The 25,212-nt window shown below is 34.2% G+C and overlaps 4 protein-coding genes across 4 annotated transcripts; 1 reads left to right on the top strand and 3 right to left on the bottom strand.

Annotated features, from left to right (window-relative positions):
* Positions 1–3,300: 3,300 nt before the first annotated feature.
* TRIADDRAFT_28328 (uncharacterized protein) lies at positions 3,301–3,693 on the top strand (the record flags this gene model as incomplete). The annotated part of the gene is made up of 2 exons (XM_002114805.1): positions 3,301–3,449; positions 3,519–3,693. Coding segments are annotated over 2 exons (324 nt in total), but the record flags the coding sequence as incomplete, so codon positions are not given.
* Positions 3,694–11,892: 8,199 nt separating this feature from the next.
* TRIADDRAFT_58746 (uncharacterized protein) lies at positions 11,893–12,747 on the bottom strand (the record flags this gene model as incomplete). Its single annotated transcript, XM_002114637.1, has 1 exon — positions 11,893–12,747. The coding sequence occupies one exon, from the start codon at positions 12,745–12,747 to the stop codon at positions 11,893–11,895; it is 855 nt and encodes a 284-aa protein (XP_002114673.1).
* Positions 12,748–15,473: 2,726 nt separating this feature from the next.
* On the bottom strand, positions 15,474–18,523 carry TRIADDRAFT_58745 (uncharacterized protein; the record flags this gene model as incomplete). The annotated part of the gene is made up of 2 exons (XM_002114636.1): positions 15,474–15,604; positions 17,845–18,523. The coding sequence occupies 2 exons, from the start codon at positions 18,521–18,523 to the stop codon at positions 15,474–15,476; spliced, it is 810 nt and encodes a 269-aa protein (XP_002114672.1).
* A 2,060-nt stretch (positions 18,524–20,583) lies between these two features.
* On the bottom strand, positions 20,584–21,306 carry TRIADDRAFT_58744 (uncharacterized protein; the record flags this gene model as incomplete). The annotated part of the gene is made up of 1 exon (XM_002114635.1): positions 20,584–21,306. The coding sequence occupies one exon, from the start codon at positions 21,304–21,306 to the stop codon at positions 20,584–20,586; it is 723 nt and encodes a 240-aa protein (XP_002114671.1).
* Positions 21,307–25,212: the final 3,906 nt, after the last annotated feature.

Raw genomic sequence — 25,212 nt, 5'->3', positions numbered from 1 at the left:
TCAGTAAGAAAGAATCTTACAATCGATCGCTGTATGAAAAGATTACTTTTATTTAGTCCTACTTCAAGGGGAAGAACGATTCCTTTATCACTAGATACTAGACATTATTGTGGTTGCTACGAAAATACAAGAATGACAATTGGCCTTTTGCTGTTTGATATTCAAAGCAAACCTACAGTATTGACTGTAAAAGGTAAAAAAAATATATACAGTACTGACACACTTCAGTAGCGACTGTATACCACTGTAACAGGAGAGCTTTTCAAGGTCTGGACTGCATCCATCTTCACTCTTGGACACAACGAGCTCGAGCTTGACAGTAGTAGCAAGAGGCAAAAATCAATAACTCCATGTTACTCTGGAAAAAATCACTTACAAAACATCCACTTTTCAATCCTTGCATGTAGTCCACGACTAGGGGACAGGGCTTGCAACTTAACTCAACTGAAATAGACCATCATCCAACGTTGCTTCAATTAATAGCGTCTATTACTTCTATGTATTAGAAATGGAAGACACTTGTATTGTTCGTGGAAATTTATTCGAAGAATTTGAAACACCTGTGAAAGCCAGCGAAAATCCCAAGAAGGAAAAGGAAAATACAACCAATAAAGAACAAACATTGAAAGTCTTTCTCCGTGTTCGACCTCAATTAGGTATTGATATCCATACAACTATCGAATTAGCTTAAAGTACTTGTTTTATTGTAAAGTGAAGTCTAGGCCATAGAACAGACTTGCATTGTACAGTGCAATGATTAAAACGGTAGAATTGAAAGGTTTTGTAAGTTTTAAGAAATTAATAAAAGCATCATGATGGGAAATTTTAAATCGGACTGTGCAACCATAGGATGGCGAGCTCTGTAGTTATGAACTATACTGTCAATCAGGAAACAAACTTGCAGCACCATCAATACTGCTGTATACAGTAGCACAGTCAACACCTGTTGGCAGAGATCAGTCTGGACTGTCCAATTATGGCAGAATTGTTTCATTTTTTATTAAGCTATGTCTATGCACATTGCACAACTCACTTGATCATTGTCATCATCTTCAACTGTACTCATTGAAATATACTATCAACTGTATAGAGAAAGAACAAGGTGAAGAGAAATTAACGTGTTTTCAAATTGACGATAAAGACCAGGAGTTAACTGCCAAAGCACCCAAAGATTCATTTAATTTTAAAAGTGCATTTCGTGGCTGTAGCGAACTACAGCATAAATTCACATTTACCAAAATATTCGGCCCCCATACTGGCCAGAAAGATATTTTCAACGAGACAGTATTGCAATCCGTCAAAGAGTCCGCTAATGGTAAGCACTGTCGTACTCAATCATTCATGGTATAGATGCATTTTCTCCGTCTCAACAAAATCGTTTAGAGTACTAACTGCAATGAAAGAGTTTACCAATACATTACAAGTAATATAACTACGGTATCAAGTTATTGACTTAGTAATTATTGATGACAGTTAGTTTTACTCTGTTGTGACATCGCTACCCGCACAACAGCGGCGAAAAAAATAATAAGCTAAAGCTTAAAATCATCTGTTTACAATTCTTAAACTATATCAGTATAGTGCTAATACCAGTCTTTCAATGACTAGTGGAGAGAGAATAACAAAAATATCATGTTACTACTAAGGGTAATCAAGTTGGAACTAATTGATGCTTGCTACAATTAGGTAAAAATGCTCTAATTTTCACTTATGGCGTCACCAATTCTGGTAAAAGTTACACAATTAACGGTAGCAGTAAAGATACTGGCATCTTGCCTAGAGCGGTGGATGTTCTATTCAATTCTATTGGGGATCAATTGTATAGCAAGCATCTTGTAAAGACGTTAAACCATAGTGATTTTATTCTTCTGGACGATAAAGAGCAAGCGGAAGAAGCAGCAACCAAAAGCAAACTTTTAGATCTTCTAGGCTTGCATGATCATAAACAGGTATGTTCAACCATAATATTACAATTCTATACTTTAGGCAGGGTATGTTATAACCTTAAAAGATGTTTATCAACCACAATGCAATCCCACTGTGTGACTTGATACTTTCTCTCTAAAGCATTTCATGTTTATCTTGAACTGTTATGAAGCGTATTAGTTACAATTTTCATGTTTTTCAAGTATAGCATTTCTTTCTGTGTCATTTTTTAGTCTCTCTTGACCAACAACAGTAGTGGATCCAGTTGCGAAAATTCACTAGCGGATACCTCTAAACTTTCCAATCAAACTACAACTTCAGCTGCATCCTCATTGCAGCACGAAGGTACTACTTTCATTTCACTTACTTTTAAATATCAATTAAAAGGCGATGTATGTATTAAAATGACAAGGGTTATGTTTAAGCTAGCCAAAGTGAGGTTAATAATACCCATCTAGCCTGAAGAGTATGAGAATTAAGATATATTTCCATGATCGGTATATATTTTTGATAGATTCTTGCTTAATTTGCTCTTTGGGACGAGAGATTGATCAAAGAATCATTGAAGATACAGTGATTGAAATTGAAAATTTGTACGACTATAAATATGCCGTTTGGGTATCATATGCTGAAGTCTATAATGAGCAAATTTTCGATTTGCTTGCTGCTCCTTCAAAAAAAAAGAAGGAAAGACGTCCTGTTTTAAGACAGAAACAAGATCATCGAGGCAATGTATATGTTAAAGGTTGGTAGTAAATTTATACAGTTCTGTAATCAATTTTTATCGGCATTTAGTTTCACTTTTCATACTACTTAAGCAGAACTAAAGTAAGAATTTGTTTCTTGTACGGGCTTAACTCAATCTTATACAGTTACTGACTTAGAAATCTGACATTCTTTTCGTAGATCTTAAAGAAGTGCTGGTAACAGACCGCCAGGAAGCTTACAAGGTTAGTAAAGGAAACATGACAATGTATGTAATGGTAGCAACCAAAAGTAATTATACATTACCTTTCAGCTATTTAAAATTGGTCAACGGAATCAGCAGATAGCAGCTACCAAATTAAATCAGCAATCAAGTCGAAGGTAAGATTGCATCTCTTCAACACTTAGTAGGAAGTAGGAGTTGCTAAATTATTAAATAATAAGCTATGGTGCATTACTAATTGTTCTTATTGAACTCAAAATTTATGTTGTTATTATCCCTGCTTTCTTCAGCCATTGTATTTTCAACATCAAAATTGTACAAATAATAGACGGCATAAAACCTGAAGTTATCAACACAAGCCAGTAACTAATATTTATTGATTCAATTAGCACCCGACATACTGATGTAGAATTGTATTGATGATTACGAAATTTTAACAATCTATTAGGTTGTGCTTTGTCGATTTAGCGGGCTCCGAACGACAGGCAAAGACTCAAGCCCTAGGGATGCATATCGGCGAAGCAGGAAAAATTAATAATTCGTTGATGACTCTGGGGAAATGTATTGAAGCTATGCGATATAACCAATATCATCGGTAATGCCAACTACTCTAATATCTCCATTGAAAAAATAATTTTTAACCTATGATATGATAATCTTATAGGAATCACCCTCGCATTGTGCCTTTCCGTGAAAGCCAATTAACAAGATGGTTGCAGAATCATTTTGCCGGTCGTGGTTTGATTTCAATGATTGTTAACATTAGTCCATGCACTCAAGTATATGATGAGACATTACATGTATTAAAGTTCTCTGCAATCGCTAAGCAGGTATCTTAATATTACTTTATCTGTTCCCTCTTTCTGAATATTTGTATGGCCTGAATTTAACGCCATTAACGGACACCTCGGAAATAATTTTTAGGTAACAACGGTTCCTAAACCGGAAATTCCGTCTTTACCTTTAATGCCAAGAATTTCCATTGCTTGGGAAAATGATACTAATATTAGTATCGAAAAAGAAGAATCGGATTCTACAGACACTAGAATTACCGTAAGTATTGATTGCAATTAAAAATAACAATACAGCTGTAATTAATATAATCAAAATTTAAAAATTGATCTCGATTGTGTTTGCTCCATAAAGGGATTACTGGAATTAATTGAACTTCTGAAAGACGCACTAGTGGAAAAAGAAAGAGAAATAATTTTAGCGGAAGAAAAGGCGAGAAAGGAAGTGGCGGACGAATTTCAACAACAATTTGAGAAAAGACAAGCTGAGTGGCAGTAAGTTCAAACAATCGCTGAATAAAAGTTGCTTTCAAAGGTGCTTGAGCGGTGTCTACATTAGTGTCTTACACTAATTATCATTATCTTTTACAATTTGTTAACACAGGGAACATACTCAGCAACTGGTTTCACTACGGGAAGAGAAATACGAAAAGAAAATAGAAATATTACAGAAGACTATTAAGAAAAGAAAGCGTAATACTTCCGAATCAGATGTTGAAGATGAAGTATGCAGTTTTACTTCTAATGGTTGCTGATTTCATGTATTTTGAGTTGTAATTTTGTTATATTCTATTTCACTAGCAATATAGCTATGACAGCTTAGATACAACTCCTACAAAGAATGGTAAGAATTCTGACTTTTAAGTGTTCTTTTAGTTTTTGTTATCCTTATTTCTTGATGCTGTATAACTGACTATGTATCCTATTGAATACTGTTGCTATAAAATTTGCATTAAATGAACTATAGGTAAAGATTCGAACAAAATTATAAACGATCTCAAAGTACAAGTCAATAATCTAAGGGAAGTTAATAATAAACTTGAAGAAGACGCCGCCAAAGCCTCAGTTGACAATGATAAGATATACGAATTGCAGATACGTAATGAAGAACTTCAAAAAATGGTAACAGAAAGAGAGCTTAAGCTTCGGGCAATACAGTGGCCAAAAACCGATGTTAGTATTCAGGCCTCATCTGCTGAACCATGTAAGGAATACCCTGAAAAAGACGCTAAAATATTAGACTTGGAGTATGCTCTACGAGAGAAGTGTGAACTGGTGCAATTCTTAGAGTTAGAATTGGATTCTTTTAAAAAGACAACCGAAGAAGCGGAAGCTACTGCTGCTACGGCTAGAGAAAACCTCGAAAGGCTAAACGAACAACATCAGCAGAATATTTTATCTACAGATAAGCAACAACAAATTCAGGAGTTAGTGGCATATAAAGATGAAAATCAAGAACTTATGCAATCTGTAGCGAAACTGACACGTAATTGCGAAATGCATAAAATGGAAGTGCAGAATTCACAAAAGAATGAAAAAGAACTCGAAGTTGCGTTATCTGGTAAGAATAATTTAATAGATAATCTTAAAGAGCAGTTAAAACACAGCTGTCAAGAATCAGGAAAATTGCAACAACAACTTCTCGATTCTGAGGGTATTGTTGATAGCTTAACGGAACGTTCTAATGTGCTGAGTTCTAAGCTTGAATCAACAGAAAAAAAGATCCAGTTTTACGAAGAAGAATTCGTGCACTACAGAAATTTATTAAATAAGAACGAGAATAATACTAATGGCGTTGATGTGGTAGATAATACGAATCATATTATCACTGAAGTAGCAGTTACGTCCGCAACATCAGATCAGCCTGTTCAGTGTAATTTTTTCGATGAAATTGACCAAAGAGTCCAGAGTCTTGAAGAGGACAATGCTTTATTACAAGAAACTGTTTCAAAGAAATGTGGTGAAGTTGTTTTCTTGGAAGATGCATTGAAAGAATTAAGAAGAGTTCATGAGGACTTTATAGGCAATGAGAAATCATTGAAGGACAAGTTAAATGGTTGTTCTGATTTGCAGGCCCAAATCGATGCTCTACAGAATCAGCTGAGTCAGCTTGAAGAATCAGAGCAAAGAAAATCTACGAAATTAATATCAATGGAAGATGAATTAAAAGAAGCTCGTCAAGCCTTGAATCAGTATAAGGAACAGCTCGAAAAAACTTTGCAAGCAACTGATGAAGAGCGCCTTACGGTCAGTAATGAGATTGATAGCCTAAAAGCTGCCAATGAATTGCTACGAGAAGAATCTGATTCTAATCAGCAAGAACTTCAAAGTGTTATTGATAGCAAATCTCAAAAAATAGCCGAATTAAACGATCAAGTACACAATGTTACAAAGGAGAAACGTGAACTTTCCGATGAAAATTTATCGTTGTTACAACAACTGTCAGATTTAAAAATTCAAATATCGGATCTTAATACTAAAAATGAAGCAAAATCAGAAATGTTAGGCAATTTACAAAAGGATTTAACTAATAAAGTGGATGAGCTAAACAGAGTTAAAGATCAATTTGATAGCTGCTCTGAACAACTATGTGATACTAAACAGGATTTAACTAATAAAGTGGATGAGCTAAACAGAGTTAAAGATCAATTTGGTAGCTGCTCTGAACAACTATGTGATACTAAAAAGGATTTAACTAATAAAGTGGATGAGCTAAACAGAGTTAAAGATCAATTTGGTAGCTGCTCTGAACAACTATGTGATACTGAAAAGAATTTAAACGAAGCAAAAGTAAATTTTGAAGAATTGACGGCAGATAATTCTGACAAGGCTAGATGTATCAGTGACTTAAAGGAACAATTAGCTGAAACGAAAAGAAAATTTACGGAAGCATCTGAAGCTAGTGATGAACTAGAAAATTTAAGACGTAAATATAATGTTGCGTTATCTGACCTCGAGGCTGCAAATATAGCAGTTACAGAAGTACAAGAACAATTGGTATTACTTACAAATCGTAATAATGAATCAGAAGCTAAAGTTGACGAATTAACCAATAAAATATCGTCTATGAATGAGGAAGAAGAAAAATTGATAAAAGCTCATGCAGAAATTGCGGCTATGACAAGAACCATTGCTGCTGATAAAGAAGTCATTGATAAGATTAAAAATGATAACGAGCAATTACTTAATCGAATTGAAACTATGAGTACCGATATTGCAACAATAAAGGAGCGAAACGATGAACTTACAATAATTGCAACTAAATATCGGGAAAATTGCAGCAATGATGAGAAAAAGCAAGACCAAATTAACGATTTGATTAAAGAAAATACAAAATTAATTGATAATATGCGAGAGATGGAAAATGAAATGAAAAGTCTATCCGAGCGAATCCTTAGTGCAGACATAAACGATGAATCGCTGACAAAAACAAATAAAGAACTACAAGAAATTCGTAACAAATATAATAATCTGGAAGAAGAGCATAAAGATTTACTTGGAAGACATATGCGAACGATACAATTGGCTAAAGACAAGGACGATAAATTGGAGGCCGTGAAATCTGAGGAAATTGCTCAAAGACAGCATCTACGCAATCAATTAAGTGAACTGAGAAAAAAATTGGATAAATCGGAAGAGACTTTGGATAAAACCGTCGAGAAAGCAAAGGTCGCTGAAGAACGCGTTGTCGAAGTTCATGAAGAGGTATGTATAGTATTTCGTATTTATAGAAATAAGGAACTATGATCGTATTATGCAATGTATATGTTACTCTTTATGCTCGTAGTTTCAATCGTAAATTTCTTTTCCGTAGGTATCGGTATTGCGTAATAAATACGACAGCATTTTGAAACAGTTGGATGAAAAAAATAATGAGATTCAAGGATATTTGACCAATAATACCGACTGCGAAAAAAAGTATTTACAGCAAATAGCGGAATTAAATCAATCGAGAGAAGAAATGATGGCTGCCGCAAAGTCGTCAGAAATTGCCTTTAACAAGATATCAGAGGAACTTGACAGCGTTTCCAAGAAAAATAGTAACTTATATAAAGAACGCAAAGACCTAGAAGCAAATCTCCAGGATTTAAATCGAAAAATCAAAATTTCTGTAGATGAGAAATCTACCTTGAAACAGCAGAATGGAGAATTAATCGAATGTAAGAAGACTTTGGAAGAGCAAATACAAAAATTGGAAAATCGTTTGGCGTCTGACGAAAGACATGCGGACGAAATTAAATTACAGCAAGTCCAAAAAGAAAGCAGGGTGCAGGAAGTACAGCAAGAGCTGTACGACGCAAAACAGAAAATTAAATCATTAGAAAGTCAAGTAAAATCCATGCAATCAGATATTACAGCAAGCTCTTGCGCGTTAAAGATGGAACGTGAAAGTAAATCTGAAATAGAATCGAAAGTTCGAGTATTCGAAGGCAAGCAGCAACAATCGTTCGATAATGAAAATGAACTAAAAAAGAAGCTGCGAGATGTAGAAAAAATTAAAGTAAATGTTGATTCTAAATGTGAATCCCTACAGCGACAAATCTCTGAAATTTCTCTTCAAAATGACAATTTACAAAAAACCAACGAGGCGCTAAAAGCAGAAATTGTTCGATTGAGCGAAGATGTCGAGATAGCAAATCAAGCCCTCGATGAAGCTCAAGAAAATGAACAAAAAATGATCGAATGGCGTAAGGAAAAAGATGATATTGTTGGCCAGTTTCGCTGTGCGTTGAATAAAATCAAGGGTGAGAAAGAGGAATTGGAGAAGGAAAAATCAGAAATGCTAACCACGCTTGGTCATTTAAAAAATAATATGGCCAATTCGGAAGATCAAATAAATGATCTGCTTGAAAGCAAGGAAAAAATGCAAGAAGAAAAAAACAAATTATGTGAGAAAGTGGAGAAATTATCAGCTGGTCTTAAACACATGCATCAACGGTCGGAGCACTCCAAGAAAAGTAGCAAGTCATCAAGCATGAAGATGAGCAACAAGTAAATTATTTACTATTTAGCTTCCTACTCCACCAGTTAAATATATTAAATTATTTATTTCTTAAGGATTATCACTGTTTATAAATTTATAGGACGAAACTTTAATTAGAGCAAGTACGCCACAAGTATTGCTAGCAGAGAATCGTGACAAAGTCCACACACCGAAAGCTAGTGAAGTCGTTCCAAAAACTGCGGTATGTACATGGTGCGTTAAATTTTATGATCTTGTATTGTGTTCTAATATTGTCTAATTTATTCAAATTAGAATATAAGCAAAATAGCAGAGACAACACGAGCATCTGTAGAAGAGTCTATAACAATAGCTGAAACGAGTAAATTATCGAACGTGCAAACTACTCGAGAGAAAAAATCTGTTGCGGCTACCAGTAAAAGAACTAGAAGGAAGCGTATTTCAAGTAACGTTGAAGAATCGGTAGGCCTACATTCTATAGCTCAAGATATACAGTAGTAGTCGTCTCAATCGTGTTACCTTTTGTGATATTTACGTAGGAAGAAAACTCTTCCCCTCCAAAATCATTGAAACTTGATAACCCGAGTACTCCTGTTGCTGGGTAAAATTACTGCAGTAGTTCTTCGCTCTGATTTCTTACCTTATCATTTTGTTATAGCTATTAACATGTGTATACCATACAGTAATAACTGGTTTATTACCAACAGACGAAGTATGCGTACTGCGAAAGTGAAGGCAATTGCTAATCTTGCTCAAATAGAAGATCCCTCCCCATCGAGAATTCCGCTCTCTTTAAAGGTATGGCGGGCTTTCTTTATTTAATTCATGAGGTTATAGGTTTAATTTTCCAAATATATAAATAGGGAGAGGAAAATTGTTCTACGTCTAAGAAAAGCAGTACTGGGAAGCGCGGTATACATAAGGTTATGAACAATTTCCTTCAAAATTCTCCTCTGCGTCGATCAAGTAGGTGTCAGTTACTGATCTTAGATCGAATGTATTCTTGCATTCCAATATCATACGATTGAAGTGTCATAAATTTACAAATTTTCGTCTGTTGATGCTTTAAAACAGTGTATAACATGCTTATTTAATAACTAAGGTAAAAAGAAAACGAAAGAGGAACATGCTATAGTTGAAAATAGTACGGATAGGCACATACCACCTGCCAAACCGAAAAGAAAACTATATAAAGTGCAAGATTTGAATGAATTCACTGCTGCTATGGTGCGTTTGACATCATTTACCACGTGATTTTTATATGAATTTATAGAAATTGGTTCTTGATCAATTACTACATTCAAGTAGAATGACTTCTGACATATTACAATCTATAATTTACTATACAGGATGAACTATCACATAAGGAAACAGATAAAACTGCAGAAGTTATTACTAGGCAATTGCGTCCGCGACGTCGTTAAGTGGAGATGGCGTTATTTGTGCTTTTCAGAATTAAGTGGATGATATCGAGTTTGGCCATTGCAATAGCTTTATAAATTATTCCAGCAGCAGTAGTTATATTTTCTTAGCAAGCTCATGTCAATGTTATGTTTCATGTATTTATATAAAATATATAATAAGCATTTGTACTGAATCCAGTTTGTACAGCCTTGATATAATGTGTTACTCAGTATTAGAAATTTTGAATAACCTTGACCTTTCTTCCTCCAAAAGTATTGTATCGTCTTATTTTTATGTCTTACTTGTAAAAATTGATACTAATCCATTTATTAAAGTTTATCATGTTTAGAAGATACATTGCTACTAGTAATGAAATCTTTGCAACTGAGGCTAACTGATAATATGGATACTTGATAACGCATTTATTAAAGTAATATATTATTTTGTATTCATATAACTGATTACTGTATTTCTTGTTAGTAAAATTTATTCACAGCTACAGTGCGCTAATGATTAAACAATACCAAATATATTGGTTAACTGTAAGTATCCGTACCGCGATATTGTCTGCGGTAATATTAAATATTTACTCGTATAGTAAAAGTTAAAGTTATTGATTATTGATTGATCTCATGATTCCTTCAGAAGCTGATATTTATTGATTTATACGCGTAGTAGTAATACGAGGACTTGATTATACCAGAGTTGCAGTTGCATACAATACTTAACGATTGCGAAGTGATATAGTGTAAACATGATTAGTTTAGCAATATGTAAAACCTGTCCGAAGTGGGAAGGGCATGCAATAGCCCATTTTAGTTTGGTAGGGAATGCATGTATTGTACTTTAACGTATAATGCTACTCCGCTAACTTGAATACGGAAAAGTAATGCTGTTAATAAGTTAGAATCACTTACATTTACATACTTTTGCATTTTCGAAGATAATGGAGGAATCAGCAGCAATAGTTAATTGATCATCCATATCTTTGTTATTGTTTTCTGTTAAATTGATAGGATTTTAATTCAGTTCTTTTGGGGAAAAGGTACAATGCTTATGTATCATCCATTTATTGATGTATGATATTCAATTATAGGACCATTTTTTGCCCTTAATTTAACTGCTAAGAGAGCTAGCTAGCCCATGATGGAATTCGCTTTAAAGCATCGATTTGATATGATAAAGCCTAGAGCTATGACAATCTCGCAAGTACCATATAGAATACTGTATCTGTTGGCGTCACTATGACAGAATAATTTCTGTTCTAATCAAGTAGCATACTGTTAACAGTATTACTCCGAATTGATCGTTCTATTCTTTATCGCTACAGTAACTGTTTATCACTTTAATTTTAGATCCATCTTCTCTAGCTGATATACGAGAGTATGACAATAACAATTGATGATACCCAGATAAAACTTGAACCAATAATTTTCATTCTAGAGTGCAACGGAAATAGTTGGTACGCTACCGTATTTAATAAATTTACGAGCACATCGATTCTACAGTATAGTTCGCTCATCACTAATTATAAAGTCAAAGTCTAACTGATGCTGCTAGCAATTAATAGGCTAGCATACGATTATAACATTATCTATGTTGTAAAATATTTCAAAGCCTACTTGGTTGGATCATAAAATTGCCTTATTTATTAAGATAACTTGAGATTTTACATTTGACAAAAGTTGACAACTTATTACAATTAAATAATCACATACAATCAATCTAGCCATTTATCGAGACATCATCATCAATCAGGCAATCTAATAGATTGGTGATTGATATCGTATTATTATTGATGGTTGAGCAAGCTTAGATATCCGAACGTAGTAGAAATAAAGCTCCTTCTGCTAAGCTAGTCAATGATAGCCAGCTTGAGTTTATTCTTTGTTGAATTTTAAATAGTTTATATTTTCATCCATATAAGATAGATGAAAGCGTTCAATCCTTTGACCTGTTAGAAGTGTGCTTGATAACTTTTGTACCAAGGCGAGAGGTGAGAAAACAGATTGTACAAGAGCATCAGGAGTACAAAATGGTGGTCCAGGATGAATACGTTCATTAATATCGTAATTTAGGGACACTAATAGTCCACGACCGGAAGGAGCCATTAATGAGGCTAAGTGTTTGGCATAATCGCATCGTAAATCTGGATTGATAGCAACAAAAGCAGCACGATCCCAAACACTATCAAATCGATAGCCTAACAATTTGGGCGTCAAAGCGAAATAATCGCAATTGTATATTGTAATATTCATTTCAGTGACTTGACTGGTCAATACTTTCCCCTCTACACCTTGTAAATTTTGGACTTTGTATTCAATTTTATTCTCTTGAAAGAAATCATGGCAAGGCTGTTCGACAACTTCAACGCCCACTACCTGATGACCTTTCTGGGCAAGCCAAATCATATCCAGACTTTTTCCACATAGGGGTACAAATATCGACGAATGGGGATTGTCTTTATCCTGCAAGTGAGTCTCATAATTCTCAACTAGATGAGGATTGGCTTCTTCAACATGCCATTTTGTTGTTTGATTCTGCCAGCGTTGAGACCAATCTTGATGGTTGTAATGGCCCTTTTGGGCATAATCTTCATAAGTTTGGCGATTCTCACTCATTTTCAATCGATCGATACGGTAAGTCGACCTGGTCAATGCACCTAGTATTAAATAGCGAAGTCTTCCTCCAACCCTTTCAGCCTTACGGCAAATATGAGAACTAATAGCGTACATACAAATGATGCAAATTAAGAAATGGCGATGTTCAACCTTTTGTCTCTTTGGTGGTTGTTATGGTCCATAATAGAGGGTACTTTACTTTATACAGTATAATACAATATAGGCTTATATTATATAATATAATCGGATGAAGAATTTGCCTCTACTGTACCGTATGGTTAGTGTAGTCCGGTTAGGGATTTCTAAGGGCGTATTTGTCTCATAAGTTCCTAGTACTGTACAGTACTGGCCCATAGCCGCTTATTGCTGCTACAGTAAAAAAGGGTAGACTAATATAGCAAGTGACGATGCTAAAATTCAATAACGTTTACTAGTAGTTCATTCGATCTAGTCATTTCCCTACGACATATCCAGAAATGCCGCTGAAACGGCAATATATCTTTCGTGCATTTGTCTAAACACATCTTCCAATTCAATCAAGATTTTCGAGGTAAAGGGTAGAGTATACAATTATGTAGTAGGTGGCGATGCTAAAATTCAATAACGTTTACTAGTAGTTCATTCGATCTAGTCATTTCCCTACGACATATCCATAAATACCGCTGAAACGGTAATATATCTTTTATGCATTTGTCTAAACACATCTTCCAATTCAATCAAGATTTTCGGAGTAAAGGGTGAAGTATAGAATAATGTAGTAGGTGGCGATATTAAAATTCAATTACGTTTACTAGTAGTTCATTCGATCTAGTCACTTCCCTACGGCATATCCTTAAATGCCGCTGAAACGGCAATATATCTTTAATGCATTTGTACAAACATATCTTCCAATTCTTAGCGAAATCAATCGATATTTTCGGTGTACACGGCGGAGTATGGAATAATATAGTAAGGGAGGATGCTAAAATTCAATAATGTTTACTAGTAATTCATTAGATCTAGTCATTCCCTATGACATATCCTTAAATGCCGCTGAAACGGTAATATATCTTTAATGCATTTGTACAAACGTATCCTCCAATTCTTAGCGAAATCAATCGATATTTTCGGTGTACACGGCGGAGTATGGAATAATATAGTAAGGGAGGATGCTAAAATTCAATAATGTTTACTAGTAATTCATTAGATCTAGTCATTCCCTATGACATATCCAGAAATGCCGCTAAAACGGTAATATATCTTTAATGCATTTGTCTAAGCACATCTTCCTATTCAATCAAGATTTTCGAGGTAAAGGGTAGAGTATAGAATAATGTAGTAGGTGGCGATGCTAAAATTCAATAACGTTTACTAGTAGTTCATTCGATCTAGTCATTTCCCTACGACATATCCAGAAATGCCGCTGAAACGGCAATATATCTTTCGTGCATTTGTCTAAACATATCTTCCAATTCAATCAAGATTTTCGGAGTAAAGGGTAGAGTATAGAATAATGTAGTAGGTGGCGATGTTAAAGTTCAATAACGTTTACTAGTAGTTCATTCGATCTAGTCATTTCCCTATGACATATCCAGAAATGCCGCTGAAACGGTAATATATCTTTCGTGCATTTGTCTAAACACATCTTCCAATTCAATCAAGATTTTCGAGGTAAAGGGTAGAGTATACAATTATGTAGTAGGTGGCGATGCTAAAATTCAATAACGTTTACTAGTAGTTCATTCGATCTAGTCATTTCCCTACGACATATCCATAAATACCGCTGAAACGGTAATATATCTTTCATGCATTTGTCTAAACACATCTTCCAATTCAATCAAGATTTTCGGAGTAAAGGGTGAAGTATAGAATAATGTAGTAGGTGGTGATGTTAAAGTTCAATAACGTTTACTAGTAGTTCATTCGATCTAGTCATTTCCCTACGACATATCCTTAAATGTCGCTGAAACGGCAATATATCTTTAATGCATTTGTACAAACATATCCTCCAATTCTTAGCGAAATCAATCGATATTTTCGGTGTAAACGGCGGAGTATGGAATAATATAGTAAGGGAGGATGCTAAAATTCAATAATGTTTACTAGTAATTCATTAGATCTAGTCATTCCCTATGACATATCCAGAAATGCCGCTAAAACGGTAATATATCTTTCATGCATTTGTCTAAGTACATCTTCCTATTCAATCAAGATTTTCGAGGTAAAGGGTAGAGTATAGAATAATGTAGTAGGTGGCGATGCTAAAATTCAATAACGTTTACTAGTAGTTCATTCGATCTAGTCATTTCCCTACGACATATCCAGAAATGCCGCTGAAACGGCAATATATCTTTCGTGCATTTGTCTAAACATATCTTCCAATTCAATCAAGATTTTCTGAGTAAAGGGTAGAGTATAGAATAATGTAGTAGGTGGCGATGTTAAAATTCAATAACGTTTACTAGTAGGTCATTCGATCTAGTCATTTCCCTATGACATATCCATAAATGCCGCTGAAACGGCAATATATCTTCAATGCATTTGTACAAACATATCCTCCAATTCTTAGCGAAATCAATCGATATTTTCGGTGTAAACGGCGGAGTATGGAATAATATAGTAAGGGAGGATGCTAAAATTCAATAATGTTTACTAGTAGTTCATTCGATCTAGTCATTTCCCTACGACATATCCATAAATGCCGCTAAAACGGCAATATATCTTTCGTGCATTTGTCTAAACACATCTTCCAATTCAATCAAGATTTTCGGAGTAAAGGGTAGAGTATAGAATAATGTAGTAGGTGGCGATGCTAAAATTCAATAACGTTTACTAGTAGTTTATTCGATCTAGTCATTTCCCTATGACATATCCAGAAATGCCGCTGAAACGGCAATATATCTTTCGTGCATTTGTCTAAGCACATCTTCCAATTCAATCAAGATTTTCGAGGTAAAGGGTAGAGTATAGAATAATGTAGTAGGTGGCGATGCTAAAATTTAATAACGTTTACTAGTTGTTCATTCGATCTAGTCATTTCCCTACGACATATCCAGAAATGCCGCTGAAACGACAATATATCTTTCGTGCATTTGTCTAAACATATCTGCCAATTCAATCAAGATTTTCGAGGTAAAGGGTAGAGTATAGAATAATGTAGTAGGTGGCGATGTTAAAATTCAATAACGTTTACTAGTAGGTCATTCGATCTAGTCATTTCCCTACGACATATCCATAAATGCCGCTGAAACGGCAATATATCTTCAATGCATTTGTACAAACATATCCTCCAATTCTTAGCGAAATCAATCGATATTTTCGGTGTAAACGGCGGAGTATAGAATAATATAGTAAAGGACGATACTAAAATTCAATAACTATGACATATCCAGAAATGCCGCTAAAACGGTAATATATCTTTCATGCATTTGTCTAAGCACATCTTCCAATTCAATCAAGATTTTCGGTGTAAAGGGTAGAGTATAGAATAATATAGTAAGTGACGATGCTAAAATTCAATAACATTTACCGATAGTCCATTAGATCTAGCCAATTCCCTATGACATATCCATAAATACCGCTGAAACGGCAATATATCTTCAATGCATTTGTACAAACATATCTTCCAATTCTTAGCAAAATCTTAATGTATTCCGTTTAAACCTGGTATATTTGCTTAGACAAGTATAATGATGGCATAGTGACATTTCAGCGGCATATTTGGATGTATCATAGGGAAATGTTTGGGTCTGCAGTATAGTCTATGATATCCGTGATACGATAGTTCAAATGACCAGTAAAAGAGGTGAAATAAGATGGCTGTTATGCAACGAGATCAAGCATCTGGAAATTCGATATTTCATTGGTATCAATAGTACTACAATCTACTAGGCTGAACGATGATCATTTCTTGTCTATCTTGCCTTGGATACAGACATTGCAGACTAGAATTCTACTTACTCAGCATTGTAAGACAATGCAACAGAGATAGACAACTGCTACCGCATCACAGAAGTTCTCGATTTAGCAGGGACTACTCAAATAATGATATAGCATTTTTTAGTATTTTTGTACGGTATTTGATATCATCTATGACTACAGTAAGAACAGCATAAGAAAGCTAGCGGAAATCTCTAGACTATCAGCGGATAGTTTTGTCATTTTCTTGTTTATCCGCAACAAGTCATAAGAAGCAGATTCGCCTTTTATGACTTGCAGGCTTACCCTTATCTGATAATTATATAATTTATTCCTTAATGAATCGTAAGCATTTTTACTGATGAAATAGGGAATGAAGGAGGAAGAAGGCATGTTTCCAATGCAACAGGTGCTGTGATAGTAATTCAAACCAGGAATCCACGACAACGTGTCCTACTATCCATACAACAGCATTTTAAAGACGTCGATACCAATGGCGACTTATAACAGAAAGTGATGGCAAATACTGTACTAGCCCAGCAATGCGATCTAAACAGTAAGATTATTCATACTGTACTTTGACTTATTTTGACCACAAAGAGAGAAAGACGAATATCGCATTTTGGAAGAGGGATTTTGCCGTATCTCGATGGCTTCAATGTCAATTTAAAAGTTACGTGCTAGATACCATCTAGCTAGCAATTTCAATGGCATCACGATCGTGAGAATGATACCTTTAATCATGGAGACTGCCAATTTTTTATTTCATTTTTTGTAATATCTTGACCCCGTATGTTCAATCGATCAAGTATACACAGTAAATCTGTGTGCTGCCTTATTATATAAATCTATAAAAGCCATTATTGAGGTACACTTCACATTAAGAGCAGACTTGATTGCGACCTTGTGACGGTAGAATTTATTTTATTTCTATCGCAATAAGCAAGCAGTAATAATCAAGAAATACGCTGCTAACATCGTGTTAACCAACTCAACTCATTGCGATGAAATCATCAATCAAGCCATTTCATAGTAGTATCCTTAAATGGACAATCGAATAATCTAATGATTAATATCATTCGCCTTGTATATATACGTATAACCGTATAATCATAGATTATAAAAATGATCATTAAATCGTAGTCCATGATTGTTTGATAAATATCTACATACCCTTAGACATCTATTTACAATAAAACTAGGTTTCTCCAGTGCTGTTCAATGGTGACCAGTTTAATATTTAGCCTTCATTGAATTTAAAATAGTATACATTTTCATAAACATACGATAGTTTGAAATGCTCAACCCTTTTACCTGTTAACAGAAACGACGATAACCTTTGTACAGATGTAAATGGTGAAAAAATAGAATGTACAAGAGTATCAGGAGTATAAAATGGCGGTCCAGGATGAATATGTTCATTAATATCATAATCTACAGCGATTAATAATCCACGACCAGAAGGAGCCATTAAGGAAGCTAAGTGTTTGGCATAATTACTGTGTAAATCTGGACTGATAGCAACAAAAGCGGCACGATCCCAAACACTATCAAATCGAAAGCCTAATAAGCTAGATGTCAAAGCAAAATAATCACAATTGTATATTGTAATATTTATTTTAGGATCTTGACTGGTTAATATTTTCCCCTCTACGCCCTGTAAATCTTGGACTTTGTATGTAATCTCATTCTCTTTGAAGAAATCATGACAAGGTTGCTCGACTACTTCAACGCCTACCACTTGATGACCTTTCTGAGCAAGCCAAATCATATCAAGACTTTTACCACATAGGGGTACAAATATCGACGAATGGGGATTATCATTATTTTTCAAGTAAACTTGATAATTTTCATTTAGATAGGGATTCACTTGTGACAAATGCCACCCTATTATTTTATTCTGCCAGCGTTGTGACCAATCTTGATGGCGACAACGGCCCTTCTGCATATAATCTTCATAATATAACTCCTGCAACTGGCGATTTTGACTCATCATCCAGCGATACTTTAATGATTGAATAATATTCGTGATCACTCTACCAGAATCTCCAAATCTATCCTTTATTATGTTATTTACGGATGAGGACGAGATTTTCTACTGGAATATTGTATTGCATTGGACTATAGGAAGATGGACTAAGTCTATCCTATGATTATGTTATTTACATATGAGAACGACGAGACTTTGTATAGGAATATTGTATTGTATTGGACTGTAGGAAGGTGGACATATTTTTTGAATTACTCGTGTAATAAAGAGTATGATTACCACAGGAGAAATAGTAACCTTGACAACGTATTTCAGCTAGCAAATAGAGCAGAATCTTATAAGTAACAAGTTCTGCAGAAGTAGTTTACTGTAGAGAATGTCTTTATCAGTGCATGCAAGATAAATTGAGAATGGAGTGAAGAATACAAACAGATTCTTCTACTGTAGCGAGCCTAATATGAACCGATTTTATTCATAGAAATGACTCCAATTTAGCTTGAGTAGACTAAATAACGGTACTAGAAATTACTAAGTAAATCTAGTCATTGATAATAGTACACTACCTAAATGCCTTTAATTTAATGCTGGAGAGGCATGAATGTGTTTTGACTCAAATTTGACTTGAGCAGATCAATTGGTAATTGTAATACTGGAGATTACTAATTAATTAATATATATGTACTAAGTAAATCTAGTCATTGGTAGTAGTAGTACACTACTTAAATGACTTCAATCCAATGCTGCAGTGTCATGAATGTGTTTTATGACTCAAATTTGACTTAAGTAGATCAATTGGCAATTGTGGTACTAGAGATTACTAATTAATTAATATATGTAGATATAGATATATATAGATATAGATTTAATGAGATAAAGCATGAGTTTCAAGTGAGAACATTAATGAACTTGACATCATAAGGTAAGAATGGATTACTGTAAGATGTTAGTTGAAACCACTACTATAGTTTTACTATACGTAAAAATATAAATAGATAGATATACCTTAGTTCATAACATCACGGTCTTTAAATATTCAATAATTAATTATCTGTACGAGTCATTTAAGTCTTATAATATTAGTTAAAAAAAATGTATTAGTACGCTCGAAACTAAAATATATTAAATGAATTTATAATAAAATAACCGATAAGATGCACCAAAAATTGCAATGTTCACATACGATTGAATCCTACATAATAAACAGCTAAGGACTACAAGACTTATGATAATCAATAATTCATCATCTTAGGTAATGTAGTGTAGTCATTCCATATCTGTGATGGAGTCAATAATTTTATTAAATTATTTGTAACTAGACATGGTAAATAAATGTGAGAATAACTATTATTAGGTGATAATGGAAATTATGTATGATTATGAATGTACTAGTGAAGTGATGATAGATTATGTTTATGAGTTATTTATTTGAATTCGATATGAATAACGTAGATATATAAGATAGAAGATTGAGAAAAGGAAAAACAGATATGGAGACAGTGATCTGCTACAGGTTGTACTGTTTTCATTTTATCAAATACTTCGCAACCCTTTTTATTGTAGGTAATGAACACTACTAAACTGGAAATCCAAGGAAGAATATTTAATGGGTAAGAGGAAGAAGGACAGTATTTTAGTGAGTATTACAGGTAAGTAAGCTGGTAGTCTGTTTAACAATAACCATAATATGTTATATTTAGTTAGCATCATCAGCATAGTAAATTAGAGAGGAATAGTTTGCCAGTTGGAAATGTTTAAATAAATGCGATCTTGCTTATACGTGATTGCAGGTAGCCATTAAGAGTGTAGCAAAGTCGTTTACACAATTTTACTTAAATGAATCCCTAAGGTAACCATAACTCTCATGGCTATGGACAAGTTCTTGTTACTCAATTCTATCAGCGCTATCGTCACCAACTTCTTGAATGACTAGTGGACTATTTTATACTTTAGTATAATCAAATTGAAATCAAGAACAGCAAGCATTATGGTTGATATTACTTCTTAGCCAATACGATAAAATAATGATAAACACCGCCCAAATGAATTTTTTTATCGTCACTCGATTATTTAAGTTTCAGATAGTAAAATTTACCATCCATAGAATTTAAACTCAAGTGGCCATACCAAGATCGAGGCATACTTATCAATTCTAAAAATTTCACACTTGCAATGGGTGATAAGATTTCAGACAATCGACTCTCAGGTATACAAAATGGCGACGATACATCAGGACGTTGATCGATATCGTATTCCACCGTAAATAATATTCCTTGTGCATCAGGAGTCAACAGTGACATCAATTGTTTAATATATTTGGGATGCTGATCCGGGTTAATGGCAAAAAAAGCAGCACGATCCCAAAAGCGATCGCATTGACAACCTAATAACTCCGCTGTCAATTCATAGAAATCGCAATTGTAAATAGTAATGTCTAACCCTTCGGCTTGGCTTCGATATACTTTGCTGTTACCCATACCTTGCAGCTTTTCAACATGATATTCAATGTTATTTTCGTTAAAAAAATCAATGCATGGCTGTGGCACCATTTCAACACCAATGACTCGATTACCATTTCTAGCTAACCAAAGCATATCTTGTGTTTTACCGCATAATGGTACGAAAATTGTCGATGGTTGATCGCAAGCCAAATAAGATTGATAATATTTGATTAAATAAGGATTACACTTGTCGCTTACCCAGGTTGTATCACCTTCGGCCCAATAATTTGCCCAATCTTCAGCGTTAGTATTCCCCAAAACAATATAATCTTCATACGTTAAACCCATGGCAATAGCTTAAGTTGCAGAATGTAATTTCTCTCTTATTTGGAACGATTTTTAACCAGTGTAGAGGTAACGTATAATGCAATACCAATCTACGCCTACCAATTAAATTAATAAAGTTAATCAACGTTAATGTACTTGCCAAGTACTCCCAAGGAATTTCCAGTATCCAATAGAATAGCAAGAATATTGATCTCAGTAAAGATTGGCTTTGATTACTCCAGTAATTTCAGCTATTATTAATCTACCAATCTAATAGAATCTCTGAAGCAGTCTAAAAGCAAATAGTACAACAAGGGAAGGATTGCCACGTTTTCATAAGATGCTAAAGTTGCTAGAAAGGAAAGCGATGTTATTCAATATTTAAAATTGGTTTTAATAATCTCGAATAATTATAAGTAATCGATCGATTTACTATCTAGAAGTGGATAAAAATATAAACAGAATGTAGCGTTAAAATGCCGTCTGTAACGATTTTAGTTAAGTCTTGATTTGAGCGCGTGTCCTTACTCTTCTAGGTACAACCGTTGCAACTGGACTCTTATCCAGAGATTCTAGATGTTGTATTTCAAACATTATCGTTTTGTACTATCTATTCCTAATACCTTAACGGTATTCATATCTAAAGCGTACCAAGTCATAAGCAAGACATCTAATATCATGAACCACACCAATATACATACAATGACTTATATATATATACTGTCACATCGTCAATCCTTGAACTACTAGGATAGAGTAAAACTCTTCTTCCTTAGCATAATCGGTAAGTATTTAAAACAACGACTTAAGTAGCATTCTACGCGTGTTGTTGCTCTTGATTCGATTGTACTGAAGATCTACTATGGCAAAGAGGTGAAATACGCTAATCAACCTTTCATGATTATTTATTCGAAATCCTCACAAGCTTTGCTTCCGGAAATGCATTATATGATCGAATTTATCATTCTCCAGTTAGCATGTCAAGTGAAATATCGAGAAAATGGAGAATTGTTCAAAATTTTAGTTTATTCGATTATGATTAAATTTAATTCAATTCCATAATTTAGTGAGTAGAAATTATTATCAAACCTTGAGAATTGGCTTTACTACAATTTCAATCCAAAACTGTTACAATCTACAATAAATTATCAGCAAGAAGACTCACCAATTTTCTCGCAAAATAATTTTCTAAATACCCTAGTGTAGAACCTGTTAAGTTATTACACCCAAGCTAGAATGTGTCATGAGGTCTTAGTTAGATTAGCAAGCCAATATGTTTGTAAGATCAAAAACAGCTTTCTTCACGTCCTTACGCGTTAAGCATAAAGACTAAAAAACATCGACGACAGATAATCGCGTCAAAACTATGCTAGCAAAGTGTTCTATTGTAGTGCATATGGGCAATTCTGATTTTGACTGTAATTAGAAATTCAATGATAATGCTAAACTTATGGTACTCCACCTGTAAAATCACGTAGTCTTGTTTTAGTTACGATGTAACTTGGTTGTTACGTCTCCCAACACTACCCTACTGCAACAAGAACTATTCCATCCCTATTTTGAGACACTCGTCAATAAATCGTCTCCAGCTGTAGCGGATAAAGCAGTTTATTAATTCACCATTATTGTTGAATTCGATAGCTGTCATAGTTGTATAGTACAACGCATACACAATCAAGTCTCGAAGTCAAATCCCTGCGGAAGGAATCAGTCTTTTATTCTCTTGTTTCCAACATATTGACAAATACATTTGCTAAATGTTTTTTGTTCATTCTTCAAATGTTGTTTTCCTCTGGGTAAATCAGACCTCAGGACTACAAAGACCTGCTGATACAGCCTACCTAGGCATCTTTCTTCCTCCCCTAAAGGCTATTGCCAACGATACTCTGCTACAGCTTATCCACTAGTAGCCATCGCTATCCTTGCACCAAGAAGTAATACCTTTGACCTGGATCTGCTGTAACATCCCTTGGGAAATAAAACTGCCATGTACACTAGAACAGTGCATACATGATTTATATATACCTTTATAGGTAGTTAATATAACGAATGCAGGGTGTACAAATTATGGATACCCAGTAGAGGAAAAGTAATTTTGAAATCGTTATTAAAAGTAAGATAGCTAGTTCTGCTTATAATTTATATATATATATATATATATATATATATATATATACGCGTATGATGTAAAAAAAGTCAATAAAAAGTTCTTTTACACTTCTATTTTATTAGATCTTTACTCTACAAGCTTATTGCTATATGATTGTACCCTCTCACATCATCATGCATTCTATCTCTACTAAACTTACAATATAAAACCGTAAAAAAGTAGAATATAGATTATAGATTAATTTAATAGACTAGAAGTAGATATTTTGAGTATAAATATTGTTGATTTGAGAATCAAAGCGAGATTATAACGCTAGCGTAATCAAGAACGTTATGCTATGTATTAGGCGACCGAGTGAAATTAACAAATTAAATTCACATGACGATTGCTATATTTTATCGAAGAAAAAGGGCGTAACAGGAACTGTTAAAAAGTTAATGCTAATCCTGTTAAGCATAAAATTGCCATCAACGCCTGTTTCTACCTGAGAGTTCTGATAGAATATTACCCCTGTAAGTGGAGCTAGTAACTTTTCTCGATGGATTCGGTCACTTAATTAATAATATCCTGTAGTAGCGATATTTATTCTTTACTTATCAGAAACAGCGATCACAGTCGACTTAGTCTTCGATAGTTAACGTTGGGTTATCTCTTGATTCCCTTTTCATAATGAATCAGCGGGGATAAATGATCTCAATTTTGGCATAAGTAGGCTAGTAAATAACATACTTGTTATAGCCTGCAATGATAGTCTTCTTACGATATGGCGTATAGCTCTAATTATTTGTTTTTGAACTATTCGTATGGATTAGTTAATGCAGCGATGTGAATTTGTTTGCTATTTAATTCTAGCTTATCAATGTTAGAAACTACGATGGTAGTCATTTCAATACTTGATATTGAACTTGACTCATCCATTTTTTCCATATTACTAATAAATTGCTAGATAAATCGACAATTCTTAAATTTTTAACCATATAATACAAAGCAATGCAGCTATTTAAACCGTAACCATAGCCATTCTAATACTGGAAATTTAGCAATGATGAACAGTACATAAGCTGACGTACTGTAAATTCTTGATCTGATGAATTCTAGTCGGCAATAACTATTGCAATCGTAATCATGCCCATCTCAATGTTGGTCACTTAACTTTAATCATTATTTGTTCAGTTGAAGTACTCTACGTTCGATTGTAAAACTCCAATGTGCTATAGCTATCAAGATTGTGATTACAGCTATTTTAACTTTAATTGGTTAATAGCATGTTAGCAGACTATTAATTTCTTACTCTTAGAATGCTAGTGTATAGCTATGAAAAATCCCGATCAAAGCCAACTTTATGATAGTCATCTAACTCTTGGCCTTCCGTCTTTCTATATTACTAAAGCACTAATTGATGAAGGTACGCATATAAATTTCTCTATCATATAATTGAGAAAACTTACAAAGTATTTAGCTGGCTGGCCGGATTTATCTTCTGGTTCACGTTTCAATATATGCCTTGACGATAAACTCAGTGTAAGAGCAGCTGTTGAATAGCTATGAAATTAGCATCTGCAAGTTATTTTAGGAAGAATTTTAGCGTATACTACGTATGAAACTTACTATAACTTCGATAACCCCAGCTAGTAGGCCAATTTTTATCGTCTTGTTTCCGTTCCAAGATTTTTCAGCTGCGTTCTACCCTTACAAATTTGAATGAAATTGTAAGAAATCAGTCTATGCTTACCAATTTATGAAGAATTCTACTCATTATAAAAGCCCTTAGGCAAAGTTGAAGGGCTGCATTGTCAGCTAATGAATAAATGGAGGCC

Source organism: Trichoplax adhaerens, genomic scaffold, assembly GCF_000150275.1.
Source record: "Trichoplax adhaerens TRIADscaffold_8 genomic scaffold, whole genome shotgun sequence".
In the NCBI taxonomy this organism is placed as follows: Eukaryota; Metazoa; Placozoa; class Uniplacotomia; order Trichoplacea; family Trichoplacidae; genus Trichoplax; species Trichoplax adhaerens.
Note: the sequence above shows the minus strand (reverse complement) of the source record. Positions and strands in the feature narration are given on the sequence as shown.